Source organism: Cyprinus carpio, chromosome A24 (genome assembly GCF_018340385.1).
Source record: "Cyprinus carpio isolate SPL01 chromosome A24, ASM1834038v1, whole genome shotgun sequence".
In the NCBI taxonomy this organism is placed as follows: Eukaryota; Metazoa; Chordata; class Actinopteri; order Cypriniformes; family Cyprinidae; genus Cyprinus; species Cyprinus carpio.
The window spans coordinates 21,920,083-21,934,340 of NC_056595.1; the positions used below are offsets into that span (position 1 = coordinate 21,920,083).

At 35.4% G+C, this 14,258-nt stretch overlaps 2 protein-coding genes across 5 annotated transcripts; both read right to left on the reverse strand.

Annotated features, from left to right (window-relative positions):
* LOC109049461 (p21-activated protein kinase-interacting protein 1-like) lies at nucleotides 1-5,658 on the reverse strand. The gene is made up of 6 exons (XM_042714918.1): nucleotides 5,626-5,658; nucleotides 4,927-5,089; nucleotides 4,660-4,783; nucleotides 1,782-1,860; nucleotides 1,514-1,611; nucleotides 1-479 (listed from the first exon to the last, which is right to left on the reverse strand). Exons 1-6 carry the CDS (start codon nucleotides 5,656-5,658, stop codon nucleotides 440-442), a joined length of 537 nt encoding a protein of 178 aa, XP_042570852.1. The 3' UTR covers nucleotides 1-439.
* Nucleotides 5,659-6,038: 380 nt separating this feature from the next.
* Nucleotides 6,039-13,839, reverse strand: LOC109049462 (N-acetyltransferase ESCO1-like). 4 transcript variants are annotated; one of them, XM_042714673.1, is made up of 10 exons: nucleotides 13,724-13,839; nucleotides 11,327-13,034; nucleotides 10,293-10,377; nucleotides 10,058-10,124; nucleotides 9,513-9,591; nucleotides 9,098-9,229; nucleotides 8,324-8,413; nucleotides 8,103-8,246; nucleotides 7,619-7,803; nucleotides 6,039-6,995 (listed from the first exon to the last, which is right to left on the reverse strand). In XM_042714673.1, exons 2-10 carry the CDS (start codon nucleotides 13,031-13,033, stop codon nucleotides 6,848-6,850), a joined length of 2,637 nt encoding a protein of 878 aa, XP_042570607.1. In that variant the 5' UTR covers nucleotide 13,034; nucleotides 13,724-13,839; the 3' UTR covers nucleotides 6,039-6,847. The 4 variants fall into 4 exon arrangements, with proteins under 4 accessions (XP_042570607.1, XP_042570605.1, XP_042570606.1 ...); XM_042714671.1 differs by having other exon boundaries at nucleotides 9,513-9,597; XM_042714672.1 differs by having other exon boundaries at nucleotides 9,513-9,597; nucleotides 13,728-13,834.
* Between the last annotated feature and the right edge of the window lie 419 nt (nucleotides 13,840-14,258).

Here is a 14,258-nt window from a genome sequence, read left to right on the forward strand (position 1 = left end):
GAGGGTCCAGTGATGTCCTTCAGATAAGCCAGAACCAGTTTTTCAAACGACTTCATGACGACAGATGTTAGAGCCACAGGTCTGTAGTCGTTAAGTCCTGTGCAGACGAGAACTGCAGAGGTTTTTCAGATTTTAAAGAATCTTTTTCTATAGCGCCTTTAAATGCTACATCTCAAATATATTTACATAAACATACAAAAATAGAGTATTTTTTCTTTCATTTAGCTGGAATTAAAAGTTTTTTCCCTTAACTACTTGGCAAAATGCTCATGCTAAACAACACTGCAGTGTAAATCATTACACTCTATGAAATGCAAGACAGGAAAAGTAAATAACAGAAGACCACCAATGATTTCAATAAAATGGTTTATTGCACTTATTGTTTTGCCTTCTTTTGTGGAGCTGCTTTCTTCTAGAATCCCCTCTTCTCCTGGTAGCCTCACTCTTTTACCTTTGGCGGCTTCGGGGCTCCGTAACAGCTGTTTTTAGAACACGGATATTATTAAGTTAATTTCAACCCTTAACATGTAATTATGGTTACTGCTCTAATTCAAATCACACAGCACTCAGGATTTTTTTGGAAACGTTCAACAAAAATTAAAGTATATCCACCTTTTTCTTCCCGTAAAAATGTGTGTGGCCATTTAAATTCTATGGGTCTGGCTTTCAGTCTCATTCGCGTCCAGCTATTTTTAGCTGTACAGAATCGCTCGTTTTGCTGCATGATATTGAAAAAGGTGGAAACAAAAATAAAAAATCTGTCATTATTTACTCACCCTCAATTTGTTCCAAACCTGTAAAAGTGTCTTTCTTCTGTTGATCACAAACGATGATGTTTTGAAGAATGTTGGTAACCAGACAGCTGCCGGTAGACAGAATGGAAAATAATGCTATAAAAGTCAGTGGCTACCAGCAAATGTTTGGTTACCAGCATTCTTTAGAAAATTTGCTTTTGATATAAAGAGACTCATACAGGTTTGGACCAAACTGAGGGTGAGTAAAAATGACTTTTCTGTATTGGATAAACCATCCCTTTAAGGTGAGATCACATTAGTGAATTTCCAGTTATATTTCTTTAATATAGTTCAAGCTCACACAGAAGTCACTTTCAAACCAAGCAGCTTTCTGTCGGTCAATGCATCGCATTCATGTGACCAACTTGAACCTGTTGCAAAATCTTCTCGAAATTCCCACTAGGATGCATTCCTATTGAAACGACTGGATTTTGCCTGTGATAAACTTGCAGAAACCCTCATCAATGCAGCCGCACCTTAGAAGCTTCAGCCTGGGCAGATTGTTCAGTACTCGTCTCTTTTGCATCACCAGGTTTCCAAATAAAAAAGCATTAAATGAATACAATAACAAATACAGCTGATCTCACTCATTTTACAACACATTCTGAGTATTTCAATGTACTAGAACAATTCTGATGAAAAATGACAGACCTAGAAATCGCAGATTCACTTGGATTAAACTGCAGCCTTAAAGAAATGTTAAAAAGTGGCATTCATACCTGTTCTCATGTGCTTTGAACTCGCAAACACACTTCTGTGAGGTCACGTCATAGATACGCACGCTCTCATCGTCTCCTCCCACAGCCAAGAGTGTGTTCTTGAAGAGACATGCAGAGCAGATGCTGGAATAAGACTTCTTTTTGCTTTAGAATCAATTGATCGCGTTACATCTGACAAACCAGGGAAGCAACACTTTAATTGCAAGCTAAACTAGAACTGAATTTAATCGGACCAGGACTTTTGATATTCATGTTAAAATCTGTGTACTTGCTGCAGAGTCTTGTCTGTTCCGACCGAGAGCACGAGTTTTCCAGAAGGGTGTACGGACAGTGAAGTAACATGACCCCTAAACAAATAAAACCCAGATTGAGTCAGTTTTACACTGGATAAACATTTAGGGTCAGCAGGATTCTTAACATTTTTGCAACTCTCACCAGTGGTGGAATGTAACGAAGTATTTGTACTTCGTTACTGTACTTAAGTAAATTTTTACGTATCTATACTTTACTTAAGTAAAAAAAATAATGCATACTTATACTTTTACTCAAGTAGATTTTTCAGCAATTATCTGTACTTTGTACTCCACTACATTATTAAAATGCGTGTCGTTACATCCTTCCGAATCTTGCATAAAAAAATTTTTGGTCGACTGACGTTTTGGCGTTGCTGGCCAATGCACGTTGAAACAGATGGGAGATCTGATTGGTCAAAGAACTCACGCGCTCAGCGCGCGTTTTGAAACAACACAAGCGGAACTGATGTAAATCGAAGAAAAGGACACGGTGGACACCAAATATCAAACATGGACGAAGAGCCAACAACGTCGACTGAGCTTGAGCCTGTGCCCTGCAGCTCTGATTTAAGCAAGTTATTTGAATTTAAAATAGGGCTGGGCGATGTATCGCATGCAATTGTCACGCGCATTTCGTCAGTAAAGCCGGTTCCTTGATTACCGCTAAATCTCCATCACCTGCTTTCAAATGGAGCGGCATTTAATATACAGAGCCGTAGATCACTAAAAAGCTACGCAATATCGCGGTCATTATCGAAGGCGTTTCATCTGCGATAATGAACGCGATATTGCGTAGCTTTTCAGTGATCTACGGCTCTGTCTATTAAATGCCGCTCCATTAAGCAGTTCCCTGACAATCTGACAGAAATGTCTTGTTGTGGCTCAAAAATGGGTTGAACACATGGGGTTCATGTATGTCTTCTTTAGTCTGTTGGTTCTTTAGGTTTTTTACTGGCACACGTCACTTATACATTTTGCACTTACTGCGGAGTGTTGAGACTGTTTACATATGTGTGCCCATATGTACATTTTATGTACTGATTTTATTTTTGAATGAATATTTTCTAAAATTGTATTTTGTTTTTGTTGAGTTATTATTACACAATACTTTTTCTGACCTTTTTGAATCTTGCCCCTGACAAATAACCCGAATTACAAAAAAAGACTAAAACTAACACTAAAAAAAAAGTCATGTTTTTTCTATGTTATTATTAGTAGTAGTTAATGTGATTGAGTGCTGTATTTCAGTGTTTTTACTTTGTGTATATATATTTTAATAAAGACCCTGTTATTCTCAGTCCTTCATATAGCCCGTGAGTTTTTTTTTTTTTTTTGGGGGGGGGGGGTTGAGTGCCCTTTTTTTAGGTCAGGGCAACTGCCCCTCAAAATTCCTGTGCACGTCCCTGCACACCAGTATAATATTTGTTTGACGTAAGTTAGTGGTAACAGGGCAACTTCTTTAGCTGGTTATTAGCACAGCAGGGACGATAGCTTGCTAGTACGTTACATTTTTGGAGATGAGCAAACTACTAGTTGGCTAAAATAGCTGTTTGTTTTGACTCGATGAAAAAATGTTCAAACTTTTTATACGGTGTCGGCCCCTAGCTTCTTTACCATACAACATTGGGTATATTTAGTTGACATTCACAAGTAAGCATGCAGGCAAAACTATATCTTGGTTTAATTCGATTGTGAACAATTTTGAACTATGACAGTTGTTTTTCGTCAATATCATGACATTTTTTAGAATTTGCAAACAATTTAAATTATCATTTATTTCGGTGATGCAAAGCTGAATTTTCAGGATCATTAAATTTTTATTTGAAGGTCCTTTGTTTTTAAGTTTCTTATCGTAACATCTGCCTTTATATTGACTTCATTGTTTTTCACATAGGTTCTGTTTTTTTTGTCCTGTTAATGTTAGGTTGATCAGAGTTCTAAATAGCAATATTGCTTGCATGTTTTAAGAGAAGCACTCACCCTTGTCAAATTTTGTTTGGTGCTTATTATTTTCTCATTCTAATGTGTTTTACATTATTAGCCTAATGCTTTTGGATTTTCTGTAATCAATGGAGTATAAGCCTCAAATGCAGTTTTAGCTACGTTTTCCCCATGCAGGCCTAGGTAAAGGACTAAAGCAACTGTTGTTGAGTAGAATAAACTGGTCATACAAATTTGATTAAAGTGTTCAGAATAACACTCACCTGTGTACTTTTGAGTTTTTTTTTTTACTGCTCTTAATAGTATAGTAAAAATAAAAAATTGTATGTCATAATTGGCTTAGCCTAATTATTATTTAATGAGTAATAAGTAAATAACCAGACTTTTACAGTGTCAGTATTGCACAACAACTCTTTCCAGTACACAATAGATATTGTTTGTGATTGTTACAATTGAACAGCCCAGACATTGAGACAACTGATTGTACTTTTACTTAAAAAAATACTTTAAAGTAAATTTAAAAGTATGTACTTATGACTTTTACTTAAGTAAGATGTTGATGTAGTAATTATACTTTTACTTAAGTATATATTTTGCAGGGTAGTTGTACTTTTACTTCAGTACTAAACTTAAGTACTTCCTCCACCACTGACTCTCACCATGGTTGCATTTATTCAGAAAATACAGTAATATTGTGAAATAATTTTACGATTTAAAACAACTGTTTTCTATTTAAATATATTTTAAAATGTAATTGATTCCGGTTGAAAGAGTTTAAATCTTTTGCAACATTAGAGATGTCTTTACTGTCACTCCTGATCAATTTAATACATCCTCGCTACGTAAAACTACTAGTTTCTTTTGAAAAGTTTTGGACGGTGGCATATTTTGTGTGTATTTCAGATCACTTCCTTATGAGCTTTGAAGGATTTCAAACATTCCCATTTTTTGGTGCTCCACACACAGATGAGACCGTCCTGTCCTCCGCTGAGTAAATGGGACATGCCATAAAACTCCAGACACGAGACACGAGTACCTGCCGAGAAGGTGAACTTATGATTAATAACACAGTGTATGACAACACATGAAATTGAAATATCAGTGATGAAAAATCGTTGTAGCCAAGCTCTCTTTAGGTCCAATAAGAAACCAAAATAAAATATTGCAAAATGTCCTCACCATTATGGTGCAACAAAGCCCCATGTTCAGTTTTCTTGTTCATGTCATACAGCTGAATGGTTTCATCTTTGCTTCCAGTGGCAATGAACTGATCACTGGATGAAACTGAAGCCAGTGATGCTGTGTGTGCATGATGGGTAAGCTTGAACTCAATAGCCCACTCCTAAAATAGACATAAAAAACTTTAGAATTAAGATTATATTTAAAATAAAGTCTAAATAATTATTAGAGTAAGTTATTATAATAATAATAGGCCTGTTTGTGAAATTATAACAGTTTAAATATGGATCAATATCAAAATGATAACGCAAATGCACACTGAAACAAACCAACAGACACAACTACATTTAATATTCACTATGAAAACCAATCAAGATTCTACCATGACTGTAAAACACGCGTTCAAACATTATGAGACAGGTGACGCGTCACGCGCTGTCGCTCATTAATATGTAATTATGTGAATAAAGCTGTTGTACCTATATATTACAAAAGACTAAATGCTTTTGAACGTAAATTACAACTTCTCATGGCCACAGCAACATGTAGGGAGACGTGTGATCGCTCCTTTAAAGTCCACCGGAAGTGCGATATTTCATAATAAGAGTTCCTATTAAAATAAAAGTCAATAGGCATGTCATCCAAAAGATAGGGGGGAAAATTTATAAAAAGTTAGAAAAACTGGAAAAAGGTTTGTACCCGATTCGTCAGCATTGTTGAAACCTCGTGCATTATGCCAAAGATGAAAACAACTTACGTACATACATAATTCCACTTTTTAAATTCAAGTGAAGAAATTGGTTAAAATAAAAATTCAGGCCATTTTAACTTTGAACCTCTATTGCATTTGACTTGTCATTTGTTTCCTACTATAAGTTTAAAAGTAAACTGTATGAGTAACAAATGTAAGCTGTTTTTCAAGACCGTTTGTAAAGAATGAGCAAACATCACATTTACAAATTATGTAAATCCCTAATATACTGTAGATATAATCATGTCAAACATCTGGCTTCTAAAGAGACCTAAAATGAAAAAGAACAAATCCAAGTTTTGGCTGGAGTGTTTTTAAGCCTTCGTCCTGCTATTGAAGATAAAGAAAGATCCATCTGTGGTCATTTTCATGGGTAAATTAATATAATTCAATCAAAATACATTTACATACATAAAATCATTCTAAAAATATTAAAATGAGATGGAATACTATAAGCGGACAAACTTTCTGAATTATTACACAAAAACAAATGAATCAAATTCATTCTGCAGTGTTGTGCGAAACCAGCGACTTCTTTGAAATCATCTGCCGTCCACCGATGTCAATGCCAAGCATGTAAACCGCTTTAAAATGCACATGGAACACACTGTATCAGCAAAATACTCTCTCTTTAAAATAGCTGACATGATGTAAGGGTTAAAGGGAGATTTCGATGACAAATTCATATGATGTTAATCAACCTGAGATTCAAAAGTCGTCGCCTCACGACCGAGTCATTGCTTACAGTAGAAAAGTTCACGTGTCTTCCTTTATGTTCTAGGAAGAAGTACTTACACTGATTTTGCAATTGTGCACTGGACTACATGGCTTCCACTAAACGGTGAGTCCTAAAATAGGCTGCAACCTAAACCTGAGAGAACAGTTTAGATGTCTTTCATTGAACAATGCATCAGGCATAAGCTACTGTGCAGGCTTATTAAAATACGTCAACTGGCCGTGAGTGTTAGATATCAGTGTCTAACTCTGCAGCCTACACCTCCTGTGCCTAACTTTGCCAATTCAAGCCAAGACTCTGAAGAAAGAGCCTTTAAAAACACCCCATGGTTTGTCGGTTTCTGTTCTCTCGCTTCAGTTTGGTAGAGTGAAAAAAAGTCCAGTCCTCTTCTTAAATGTCAATATTTTAAAACTGAGCTCTATGTCCACATCCTGTCAGGTTGAGCGATTGCCGCTTACAAAGTTGTAGACCAAAAACTGAGAGGTTCCGCAGTAATGTGTTGCGAAGAGTTTGCCGTCAGGTGTGGGATCGGAGAAGGCGATTTCGTCTTTACTTAGATGAGACCCATAGATGAAATTATTCCTGGAGGAAAAGATGAGTAAACATTTATGCATTATTTTGTCTAACACTTTCATTTCTTGAAGTCTGTAGAAAGATTTGCAGATCTGTAGAAATCAGAGAATTTAAAAATATATATATTTTTAGTCTCTTATGCTCACAATAACAGAAAAAAAGGCTAAAAAATTTAAATTATTAAACATTTTCTATTTTAATATATTTTAAAATCTAATTTATTCCTGGGACGGCAAAGCTGAATTTTCATTCCGATATGCTAATTTGGTGCGCAAAAATGTTTATTATTAATATCACTGCTGGAAACACTTGTGCTGCTTAGCATTTTTCTGGAAACAGTGATACATTATATCAGGACTTTTTGTTGAATAGAAAGTTCAAAAGAACAGCATTTATTTGAAATAGAATTGTTTGACATTATAAATCTCTTTACTGTCACCTTTGATACATTTAATGCATCCTTACAGAATAAAATAATAATTTTTTAAAACTTATTTTAATATATTATTTTCATAAATAATTGTATTAAAATGGAACATTTATACCTTTGACAGTATGAAAGTAGTACCAATATTTAAATAACACATTATATCTGTGCTTACACTTACTCATAAAAAAATTCAACCCTTTACCTGAGGCACTCGATCATGCGTGAGGCGATGCCTCTCCGTCTCATCATGCTGAACACCCAAATGCGACTGATGCCACAAAGCGCCGGCTCAGGCACAGTAGAGCAGCACCAGGCCCTCTGACGCTCGTACATGACCTTCTCTCCTTCTGAACCCTCCAGCACCGACTCCTCTATAACCCTGTATCCCTGCACACAGCAGCCAAACAAACCCATCAGATGTACATTACACAAAGACAGAGCACCTTACAATGATTTCAATTAGTTGTCAAAAAGTAATATGCAAGTTTTTCACATTTTCTGTGCTAATCGAAAAAGAAATCCAGTGGAATTCTTATGAATGGATTTAAATAATGTAAAATATAATAAATGAGCTTAGAGTATTGTATTCCTATTGGTTTCTAAAAAATATGTAATGAATTTAAGAAGATAAAATGCCAGATATACACCTATAGACATGCTATTAAACACCTGTATGCTCAGCTGACCTCTTGAATGTGCTCGGCGATAAGGCAGCCTGCCACTTTCCTATCATTTGAAATGAAGAGGAAGGTTTTGGTCTGTGACGGGACCTTGGTTTCCACTTGCTGGAAGCCCAAGTCATTGTCCACCATTTCTCTGATCTCCTCAACCTCAAATCAAACAAGACAGTATTAGAAACAGACATCATCTGTATCAAGAAAGCTATTAGAAATCTCGAAACAAGTACCTTTTTCAGTGCGTACTTAGGATCATCAGGGAGAACAAGAATAATCTTGCCATCAGGATACTCTCCCAGAATTCTCTCTTTCTTCCAGCCCTGGACCAGATATTACAAGAAAGATTTTGAGACATGTGTATGTAGTTATTTGAAGATTGTAAGCCCCATCCTAAACTGGAAATTAAGCAACACATAATTGTGTCTCTCAAATATTACACTATATACAACACACTATATTAAAGACACTGCTAAATGTGACATTTGTTGTAATAGTTATAATTTTAGTAAAAGTTTAATGTATTGTACACAACTTTACTGTAATGCTGAATGGCTAAATTTACTAATTTTATCCCAGAAACCAGTAAAAAGATGCCATTTAACAAGTATTCAAAATATAATGTCTAATATTGTTTCTGCATTAATTTGAAGTCACTGTGAAAATATATTTATGATAACAAATTCTAATGTTAAGTGCAATTAATTGTGATTAATTAAAGAAAAATGTGTGATTTAATTGGTTAATAAATGTACGTTTAATGTTTAAAAATATTAATTACATTTTATATTAAGATTTTAAAATTATATATATATATATATATATATATATATATATATATATATATATATATATATATTATATATATATATAAAATTTTAAATTCTACATTAACATTTAATATTTTCTGACTGACTAAAACAACATCTCTATGGAATGCTAAGAAACTTGGAATCACATAATAATAAGTGTGTGGATAAGATGCAACAGTTTCTCTCTCGACTCACCACATATCTGACAGCGCTGATGAACTGGTTGTGGAAGAGGAGGTGTTGGGATTCGTCCTCTGGGCTGGTGGGAGAGTACAGCATCCCACACACGTTACACGTCACCGCACCAAACGCCTTCTGACCAGCATCCTGCAAAGCACAAAAACAGCCTTCACTAAATGCTAATGAGCCCCAATGCTCCAATGTAAAATAATGATGGGCATGTTGTATTCTTTTCTAGGTTTAACTGTTTATTCCAAAACAATTTCATAGTTGAAACATAGTATTCATAAATTGCACACAAAGTCTGTAAGTTAATAAACTAAAAAGAAAGAAATACAAGGAAATAAAGAGTTAAATTAATCCAAATAGGGATGGAGGATAATTTAACCCAAGCAAACACACAAGGTTTGTTAGGATATCAGTGACTTACATTGCCGGACTGTGCTGCCGTACTAGCAGGTTTGGGGCTGGTTGTGACCTCTTTCTTCTGTTCTGCTTCAGGTTCAACCCTAGAATTTGCCATGAAATGACAACAGAAAGGCTTTAACTCAGATGTTAAACAGCTTTTCTAGACTAGAGAATAGAATAGACTCATAGAACAGACAGCACTCTAATGACATTAAGTCTTTTGAGAATATTTCAACAACACAATGAAAGCTGCAGTGTGTAATTTCTGCTCTAGCATCAACAAATGGAATTGCGAAAATAATTAATTACTCAAAAATTTGTACAGAAGAAAATAATAGCACCTCTCATGGCATTGGTTGTGTCACTGTCACTGTTCCCCAAAACAAACAGAGTAACATCTAATTTTTAGACAAATAAAACCAAATACTGTATCTTACTTTTAGTTGCATATTAAACTGATAAAGCATTTTCACAAAAAAATACAATTCAACAGGATATTGTGCTTTTTCACAGACCTGAAAACAAGTTTTTACTTTTCAAATCTTTAATGAAAGTCCTTTGAATTACCTGTTGCTGTTTTCCGTTTGCGTCTTTTGGGGAGGTTCTTGCTGGGGAGAAGGTTTCGGCTTATTATCTGTGAACACAAATGTTTTTTTTTTTTTTTTTTTTTTTTTTTGCATTTTAAAAAATATATATGTATTATTACACATACTGTCAAAGAGAATTAATTTAGTATGTGTTTATTGCTGTAACACATTCATTATCAAGGTATGATAAGATATATTTATCATCAGATCCTTACCTGTAGAAGTGGGAACACATGGCTTCCTCTCCACTGCGGGTTTGGGCTGCACATTAGCTGATGAAGAAGACTGCTCTGGTTTGACCTGTGAGCATGACACATTTATGGTTGGTGGTTATTTAGATTGTTAGTATAGAGACATTTGATAATGTGGTCTGGAAAAAAAAAAGCGGGGGGGGGGGTCCATGCATCCTTCCTCAACAACCTGCACAATTTGAAGTATCATTTAAGTCAAAAATTATGCTATTATGCTATTTAAGTCAAAAATTATACCATTCAAAGGTTTGGAGTTGTGTATGATTTTTCTTTAAAGAAGCCTCTTATGCTTACCAAGGCCGCATTTATTTGATCAAAAATACAGTAAATATTGTGAAATATTATTACAATTTAAAATAATTGCTTTCTATTTGAATATATTTTAAAATGTAATCTATTCCTGTGATCAAAGCTGAATTTTCAGCATCATTACTCCAGTCTTCAGTGTCACATGATGCTTCAGAAATCATTCTAATATGCTGATTTGCTGCTCAAGAAATATTGCTTATAAATATCCATGTTGAAAACAGTTGTGCTGCTTAATATTTTAGTGGAAAAAGATATACTTTTTTTCAGGATTCTTTAATGAATATAAAGTTCAAAAGAACAGCATTTATTTGAAATAAATATAAAATAAAAAATATTTTGTAAAGTTCTCAGTGAATGCATCCCTGCTAAATACAAGTATGAATTTCTTAAAAAAAAAAAAAAAAAAAAAAAAATAAAAAAAATATATATATATATATATATATATATATATATATATATATATATATATATATATATCCTAAAAAAGAAAGCAATTATTTTTAATTTGTTGATTTATTTTTATATTTTGTGCAATGTAAGATATTTTAAAAGTATTTTTAAAGCATTATTAGTAAGTGTATTATAATACACATTTTATTGATGTGTATTTCTTCATAAACAATTGCATTATTCAAAATCTGTAAAAATATGAACAGTAGTGTATATGTGTGTGTAAATGAGTGTTTGACCTCATTTTTGGGTGCTCCTGGTTTGGTCATCTCCTCTTCAAGACCATCGAGCTCAAAGTCATCTGGTGAATACTTGCGTCTGGGAGTGTAGGCTTTATACTCCATCACTGGTTTGGGTTTGGGGCTGGTGATTCCATTAGGCATGGGTGGCGCCTGAGCCGGAAGCGCTCGCCTGGGTTCATTCGAGCACACTTTGGGCACGCTTTCCGGCACAGGGACCTGTGCAGGGGTGGTGGCAGGGCTGGGCGAGACGGATGGAGCGTCGGTCTCCTTGGGAGAACCAGCCTGACTCGCTTGATCCGACTTCAGCTTCTTAACACGGGTCCAGGTCAACTTATCCCGCTGAAGCTCCACCTGCCGGATCCTCTGAAAGCGGGAGAGTTTCTTCTTCTCCTGGGTCTTGAGCGGCAAAGACACCTGGCTGAGGAAAAACCGTTTCTTGGGCGTACCATCCTCAGGTGTGGGATCGTCAGTCACGTCACTAGGGGCTTCGGAGGGAGTGGCGTTTTCAGACGTCTCTTTTTCAGTTTCGCAAACCTCCATAGATTCACTCGCCTCCTCTTGTTCCTCAATATTTTTCTCATCTGAAGCTGCCGGAGCATCCGATGCAATATCATCCGCAATTTCCTCACAGAGAGCAAGGAGGTTAAGCTGGCGAGGTGGAGGTTTCTTGGCGGCAGCCGCCCTTTCTTCGGCCAAAGCCGCTAGACGTGCCTTCGTCCGAGCCTGTGGGTTCATCGCCTGCTTTTTAGCAACCCCTTGCGTGGAGTCTGTCGCACTGTCCTGGGGCAAAGAGGGCGAAGAAGTGACCTCCTTACATGTCACAGCTTCACCTCTTTGTTTTTTCACCGTCTCATCCTCTGATGGCTCCAAATCCTCATAGGTTTCGATCTCCACCACGCAATGTTCAATCTCAATATCGTCATCCAGAAACGCTTCTGAATCCGGGAGAAACACTTTCGCCACGTCGGTACTTTGTACGCTGTCCTGGAGGGAACACGTGTTCACGACTTCTAACTCATCCATGTCAGAAATGTCTTTACCAGTAAACGAGTGTTTCGTGATGCTGGTTTCTTGGATGACTTTGAAAAGCGCCTCTAGAGGTGGAGGAGATTTGCTCATCACATCCACACTCACTGTGATTTTCTCTGTCGGAAGCTCCCTATGCTCTTCGACTTTGGCCACTCTTGGTTCGTGAAGCGACTGCAGATCGCTTATATTGGCCACGGGGATTTTGTCAGGTTTGGGTAACGTGATCTCCTCAGTTTGAATGTCAAGCAATCGGCCGTAATTGTGCTCTATTTGCACAGGAAACAAGGCTGCGACGGTTTTAATCGTTTCGGAGACAGACGGCTTTTCTTTCTTTACTCTTGAAACATACTTCTTGTTTCCTTTCTTCAAGACAGATATATTTTGAGCCGGTTTATCTCCAGAAGCTTTCGGCTTGCCCTCATCTTTCCGCCGTCTTCCTCTTAAGCCCTTCTTTTGTGGCACCTTCAAGCGAGACGACCGTCGAACAGGCTTTCCGTTTTCTTCCCGCGGCTGTGCCTGATGTTTCTGCTTTTCCAACACTTTGTTTTTTGGAGGTCTTCCTCTCAAAGACTTCTTGGGCATCTGAGATTTATCTGACTCCACGAGACTCTGATCCATCTTTGATTTCTTATCTTCAGGTTCAGAAGAAGACATCTTTCTTTTCTGCCCAGGCATCCTAAGGAGAAACGACAGAGCGAGTTACACGCAAGTACAGAACCAATCATGTCTGTGAGATTAATACGTTATTAAGTATGTAAGGAGGTGTTTGCTTCAAAACAAACCTTAGTGTAAAATCTATACAAGTAACATTGAAATTAAATATAAAAATTATGCAGAAAGAAATAAAAACCAGATTAAAAGAAATGAGATTAATATAATAGTAAACAGAAGATAAGCAGCTGTCATCCATCAGAACGCATTTCTTAAGTGACAGACATTTAACTTAAAATATACGCTCCTTCAATCTGTAATAACAACAACACTATTAAAAAAATAAAAATAAAAATAACGCAACATAAATCATATAATAATTTTTTTTAACACACATCGACATGTCAACAGCTCAGATCAGAGTCTCTGACAAGTATGAAAATTAGTCATTTATTCTCATTTCCAGTGTATATCAATTCAAAGATTATATAAAAAGCGTTACATTAATGAATGACATTTCTGAACTATCTCATCAATCTGACGTCGAGAAGAAAGTTAGCAGAGCAGGCTAACTCCGTTAGCTGCCTCATCATAAAGCCAGCGACGTTCGCTACTGTCGATTATATATTACAAATAAGTAAATAAAGCTTACATATAACTATTATGACAGGTAGAAAAAGAAACGGCAGTAATAAAGTGCAGTGCCGAACTTACCTACGTTTTCCTGTTTCTAAACAACAGCTGTTTTCCGCTGTGTGGAGCAAAGTTTAGCCTCACTTCCGGTGCTCAGTCTTCTTCGGCGAATCTGTTGTGTTTCCGTAAGATTAAACGACACCTACTGGACTAGAGGATAGATAGAAATATAATTTCACTATTTACTTACAAAGTAAAAATTTCTTATTGCTCTTTAATATGTTGTATTGATAATACAAATACATATATATGATACATATATACATGTAAATATATATATATATATATATATATATATATATATATATATATATATATATATATAAATATATATATATATATATATATATATATATATATATATATATATATATATATATATATTGTGTTAAATTATTATTGTTTTAACGTGGATATATAATATATTTATATATTATTATAGTTATATATAATATTATGAATTGTGATATAATGTATGCATTATTTTTCTAATGATATAATATATTTTTGTTTTATAAAATATTAATTAATTTTTAATATTTTAAATATTAATTAG